The following is a 5,694-nucleotide window of genomic DNA, read 5'->3' as shown; positions in this document are numbered from 1 at the left end:
CCCGGTATCCAGTGCTGTCTGTAGAAGATGGGCTGGCTTGGCTCTCTGACCTGGCACCTGAGAGCTGGTTACATCGGATAAACATCCTTATCTTGGTGCCCCCACCCCCCAAGCCATGTGGCCAGGGCCTGACTCTTCACCATGTCTTCTGGTGGGCATGGGGGTGGTACCACTACAGAAGCTCTTGTTTCCCAGAAGGCGTGAACTGAGGGCACCTGAGGGCAGTGAGACCTTTTACCCTTGCCCAGATCCCTATCGAGAAGAGACCCTTACTCAGCTCAGGAAGGAAAACAGCCTGCCTTGGTCCCAAGTTCGGGTTTTATTCTGGCCCCTGACATTAAGAGAACTCAGGCAGCACAAAGACTGAAATGAGGCCTTGGCACAGTGAGTGTTCTCCATTTCAAGTAGATTCTCAACCCAAATGGAAAGCAGCATGGAAACTTCTATTTGCCAGTCCCCGGGTGAGCAAGAGCCCTGTTGTGAGGGAAGGTAGGGACAGGAGACCCCATCCCTTCAGTGTGGCTGGGAGTGTTCAACAGTGTACTTGTGGGGGGCATCCCTGGTGGCTCAGTAATAAAAAATCCACCTGCCAATGCAGGATAGAGGGGTTCGATCCCTGATCTGGGAAGATCCCACATGCCACGGAGCAGCTAAGCCCAGGTGCCACAACCACTGAGCCTGTGCTCTAGAACCAGAGCCAAAATCTCTGAGGCCCGACAAGCCCGTGCTCCCCAACGAGAAGCCTTCGCCCTGCAACTAGAGAGTAACCTCGTAGCAAGGAAGACCCAGCACAGCCAAAAATAAATGAAAAAAAATTTTTTTTAAGTTAACTTTCTGCAAACCCAGCCCCGAGGCGCAGGCTGGCCACCTCTGATATTTAGCCAAGAACACAGAAATGTGTTGCATCAGGGGGGCCAGTGAGCCTTCAGTGCAGCCTGTGACTATCTCGATATTTTCAGACTTGATGGGCAGTTTAAGGAATTTGGGGGGATTACTCTGCCCACACACATTTTGCCTTCATGAGATGATAGTCACACCTGACCTCCAAGACGTGACTGTGAACTTACATTGCTAAGTATCAATGCTAGGTGGCTCGCTTGATCTTTTCATTTTATCTTTCCAACAACCAATTGTATGAGGTAGGTACCATGTAGTCTCCATCTTGCAGATGAAAAAACAGTACTTCATAGACATTATGGAGAAGGAAATGGCAACCCACTCCAGTACTTGTGCCTGGAAAATCCCATGGACCGAGGAGCCTGGTAGGTTACAGTCCATGGGGTCACAAAGACTCAGATGCGAGTGAGCGACTTCACTTTCTTTTTCTTTGAGTGACAGCTGCCATGTGAACCCGGACCTGACTCTCTCACCCACGTTCCTGACCACCAGGCTCTTCCACGTCCCAAGGAAGGACGGCATTACTCAGCACAGATTGACCTCACTGAAAGCTATCTCAGCGCAGAGCAGACGCCAGGAGTCGGTGTTCAAAATGGCCAATTTGTGCTCAGGATAAGGCAGAATTGCCCAACTGGGAAAGCTAGGTAGCAGTGGGACATGCTGCCTCAGGGAGTCTGGAGCCCGTGGTCACGCATAACCAGAAAGGAGCTGAGGTTCTTCCAGACACCTACATGTTGTGCTCAGACCCTTTGGTAAGGCCTCTGCCTAACACTCACGCTGTGACTTTGCCTTCCTAAGCAGAACATTTGCTCTTGGACTGGATTTTTCCTCTGGGACAGAGCTACCCTCCCTCCAACCCTGCTATGTAGATGTCCCTGTACAGATGCCCCATGGCGTGTGTTCCTCCTTCCTCCATGTCAGCCCCTTGCCTGGCACCTCTCCCTAGTATCCACACACCTGAATGCAAGAGGCTCATAGTGAAGTGAGAGAAAGCCTGGACACGGGAGGCTAGGGACCTGGATTCTAGCCTGTGTGTGGCCACTCACATCCTGGGGACTTCAGGAGAAATTTTACCAAGGTCCTACAGCACTCCAGCACTGTGCTCGGTGCTTGGCATGAGTTTTCATTTGATTTTTTAATTTATTTGGCGGTGCTGGGTCCTAGCTGTAGCACACGGGATCTTTAGTTGTGGCATGCGGCATCTAGTTCCCCAACCAGGGATCAAACATGGGCCCCCTACACTGGACGTGCGGAGTCTTGGCCACTGGACCACCAGGGAAGTCCCAGGGAGGCCTTGCTCTTAAGATGACGTGAGCAGCAGTGAAGGAATCAGCCATAAGGACATCTGAGGAAAGAACTCTGAGTTGCGGGAAGAGCCAGAGCAAAGATCCTAACATGGGAGCGTGCCTAACATTTCAGAGAAACAACAAAGAGCCTCCTGTGGAATAAAGAGAATAAAGAGGGAAGGTCACAGGGGGAAAAAGAGGCAGATTGTGCAGGTCCTTGAGTTGCTGTGGGGACGCTGTTTCTTTTTTTTTTTTAATACTTATTTTTATCTGTGTCATACCTTAGCTGTATCTTGTGACTCACAGGCTTATTGCTCTCTAACATGTGTGAGCTTAGTTCCCCGGCCAATGCTTGAACTCATTTCCCTTGCATTGGAAGGCAGATTCTTAACCACTGGACCACCAGGGAAGTCCCCAAACTCTGGCTTTTTCCTCCATGCAGAAGGTGCCATCAGAGGGTTCTGAGCCCAGGAGACATGTGATCTACTTCCACACGTGTCCGCAGGGCTCCTCTGTGGGGGAGAAACTAAAAACAGGCTGGAGGTAAGGCAGGAAGCTCAGTGGCGGAGCCACTGTGGTTGGAACAAGTCTTGCAGTAGAGTGGGGAGAAGGGAGACTCTGGATATGTTCTGAAAGTAGAACCACCAGAATTTGTGGGGGCAAGAGGCTCAGAAAGTTTTATTAATTTACTAAGATAACACAGCTAGGAAGTGGCAAGAGTCACTGGACAGGTCTGTCCAGTGTTGAAACCTGAACAGTTTCTAATCTGCTAGTTGCTTTTGCAATAGAGGGTGGATTGAATCAGATGATCCTTGAGTGTTCCTTTCAGCTCTAGAATTTTAAACCTGAGGGTTCTGTGCTTTGAAGACAGAGACCTCAAATCTGTTAGCACTGTATGTAGACCAAGAGTCCAAAGGCAATGACTGAGCAAGGGGACTCCTAAATTTGTTCTTTGAAGGGTTAGTGCCTGCATGGTTCCCAGACAGCCTTTCTGGGTTTACTTCTTTTCATGCTCCAGTCAGAGCTTTAGGTTGGCAGCTAAGGAGTTAGTGGTTTTACTTTGTTAGCGAGGACTCCCTGACTTAGTGAGGGAAGAGACTTGCCAACGACCTACACAGCAGATGCAGGTCAAGCATCTTCCTCTGGAACTCCCTCCACACCTAGGCATCTCCCTTGTGTCCCCGCCTCCCGCATCGAACCTCCTTCTCCACCCAGATTCCTTCCCTGGGAGAAAAAGGATGTAGGCGGAGTTGGTTTTCAGGTTTTTATTGTGGTCGCATTTTTGGTGAGGGATGGGGTGGAGGGGCAGGCCGTCCCAGGAGAGGGCAGAGGAGGGCAGGCGTCACGGTGGGGAAAAGGAGAAGGGTGGGGGCGGGGGGCAAGGAGAAGGTGAGGGAAACTTCTTTACTCTCGGATCTTCAGTTCCCGCGCCATCTGACAGAGGGCGCAGGGCAAACAAAAGGTGAGGGCCGCCCAGTCCTTCCCGACGGAGCCCTGGAGGGTGGGAGAGAGAGGTTAGCAGCCCTAACCTGGCACCCGAGAAGGCCAGTCCCCCAGCCCTCGGCTCCCACGGGTCCCGGGCGCGCACGCACCTGGATGCGGTAGCGCTCGCGCATGCCGGTGCGCAGGGAGTGCAGGCCTCCGGGCAGGTAGGGCGTGCAGCAGCACTCGCCGAAGTCGTCGGAGATGCGGCAGGCGAGGCACAGGGGGGCGAAGGTGCCGCACAGACCTGGAGCGCAAGCAGGGCGCTAAGGGCGGGGCCCACCGGCTGCCTCCGGGCGGCTCCGCCTCGGAGAGGGGCGAGGCGGGGTCCGCGGGGCGCCGGGTGAGGGTCCCAGAGGCTACTGAGTGTTGGAAGAAGTGAAAGTCCCAGAGGAAATTAGGGGCCCGAAGAGTAAGGGTTTCTAGAGCGGGAAAGAGGGTTTAAAGAAGGAGTTGGAACCACAAGGAAAGAGGGTGCAAGGGGGACGAGGAGGGTCCCCGTGAGAGTTGGAAGGTGTGGTGAAGCCAGGACCCTAGGGAGTATCGGGCGTCGGAGAGAGGGGGGAGGGTTAGAGACCGGGAATTCAAGGCCCACGGAAGGGACCGGGGAGCGGGGTGAGGAGGGCGAGGAGGGTGACCCTCCTTCCCCTCCCGCTCCTTCCCAGGTCTGGAGAGGGAGCGACAGGGCACTCACAGACGGGCATGTCGTTGCAGCAGTCCGTGAGGCCGGTGTGCCAGTCACTGAGCTGGGTCTGGTAGCAGGTGCCGGCGCTTTGGGGCTGACTGGTCACTGGGTAGGACATGGCTGCAGAGGGAGGCGGCGGGGGTCAGCGGGCAGCCTCGCAGCACCTCCCCGGCCCTGGCACCTCTGCCGCCCCTCCCTCTGCCGGGCAGTCCGGGCAAGGCCACCAGGCCGCCCATCGAGGGGACACCACTGCGTCTTCCCAGTCCCTGCCGCCACTTCTGGGCATCGCCACCCCCGTTCTGTCCCCGGAGTTGCTGCATGTCTGGTTCAGCTGGGGGTAAGGGGGGCATCCTGCAGGTCTAGGGGAGGTTGGCGCCACATGTGGGCGGGGCCGAGACGTGCCGCCGCCTCCTCCACGTCTGGGCTTGGGGTGCTGGGTTCCCGCGTTTCAGGGCTTCTGGGGTGCAAGCAGGCGCCGTCTGTCTTCGAAGCCAGAGTGCCCAGGGGAAGGAAGTGGCCATGTTCCAGGGACTGGAAGGTTTGAGGGTCCATCCAGCGATCCCACCTTTGCCTTTCACGTTGTCGTGCATCTCAAACTGCATCTTGCTGGCTCTGAGGAGGTGGCGTTGGGGATGGCAGAGGTGGCGGCGGTGACAGCGTCAGAGTCTGCCCAGGGGGTGCTGGATACTGAGGGAGGTCAGGGCAAGGGGTGGGGCACTGGGGGCTGAGTTCTCAGGGGTAAGGATGCTGGGGAGAAAGAGGCCAAGTCAGCTTGCCTGCTAGGAAAGAATGGGACAGGGATGTATGGGGTTGGGGGCGAGAAACTCGCCCATCTCTGTACAGCTGCCCGACAGACCCCAGAGGACCCTCTTATACCAAAGGCAGTGCTGGAGAGAACAACCAAGAGACAGGCAGAGTCAGAGACAAGGGCAGAGAGAGATCAGAGCTGGGTGCCTATAGAGATGCTGCCAGTAGCACTCACACCTGCCCAGTACCTTTTTTTTCTGCAAGCCCATTTCACAGACAGAACACTGAGGCTCAGGGAGCTGAAGAAAAACACCTCATACCTGATGGCCCAGCCAAGAGGGTTAGCAGAGGGGGAACCAGGCCCCAGAACTTCCAAATTCAACCCAGTGTCAACAGGTTGAGAAGGGGGGCGGTCACAGGGGGCATGAGGAAGACAGGGATGTCCAGAGAGGTAAGCAGTCAGAGGAATGTAAGGAGACAGATGTGGAGTCGGTTGGAGGAAGAACAGAGCAGAGGTGCCAGCCTCTGAGCAGAGAGCTGTGCAGGGCGGATGCCCCTACCTGCAGGACTGCTGCGCGATGGTGGAGACAGAGGTAT

General features: G+C 55.4%; 1 protein-coding gene across 4 annotated transcripts; it reads right to left on the bottom strand.

Moving 5' to 3' along the window:
• Positions 1-3,433: 3,433 nt before the first annotated feature.
• CNFN (cornifelin) lies at positions 3,434-5,694 on the bottom strand. 4 transcript variants are annotated; one of them, XM_027978400.2, is made up of 5 exons: positions 5,658-5,694; positions 4,916-5,129; positions 4,360-4,470; positions 3,776-3,912; positions 3,434-3,677 (listed from the first exon to the last, which is right to left on the bottom strand). In XM_027978400.2, the coding sequence occupies exons 2-5, from the start codon at positions 4,950-4,952 to the stop codon at positions 3,588-3,590; spliced, it is 375 nt and encodes a 124-aa protein (XP_027834201.1). In that variant the 5' UTR covers positions 4,953-5,129; positions 5,658-5,694; the 3' UTR covers positions 3,434-3,587. The 4 variants fall into 4 exon arrangements, with proteins under 4 accessions (XP_027834201.1, XP_027834200.1, XP_027834199.1 ...); XM_027978399.2 differs by having other exon boundaries at positions 4,916-5,126; XM_027978398.2 differs by having other exon boundaries at positions 4,916-5,097.

This window comes from Ovis aries, chromosome 14 (genome assembly GCF_016772045.2).
Source record: "Ovis aries strain OAR_USU_Benz2616 breed Rambouillet chromosome 14, ARS-UI_Ramb_v3.0, whole genome shotgun sequence".
Taxonomy (NCBI): Eukaryota; Metazoa; Chordata; class Mammalia; order Artiodactyla; family Bovidae; genus Ovis; species Ovis aries.
The sequence above is the reverse complement of the archived record's forward strand: the minus strand, read 5'-3'. Positions and strand labels throughout refer to the sequence as shown.

Bases quoted from the DNA above. Each gene is read 5' to 3' on its own strand.
- CNFN (XM_027978400.2), bottom strand. From the start codon at position 4,952: ATGCAGTTTGAGATGCACGACAACGTGAAAGGCAAAG. The intron at 3,913-4,359 runs GTGAGTGCCCTG...CTTGCGCTCCAG, and splicing joins CTGCAACGACATGCCCGTCT to GTCTGTGCGGCACCTTCGCC. The intron at 3,678-3,775 runs GTGCGTGCGCGC...CCCACCCTCCAG, and splicing joins GCGAGCGCTACCGCATCCAG to GGCTCCGTCGGGAAGGACTG.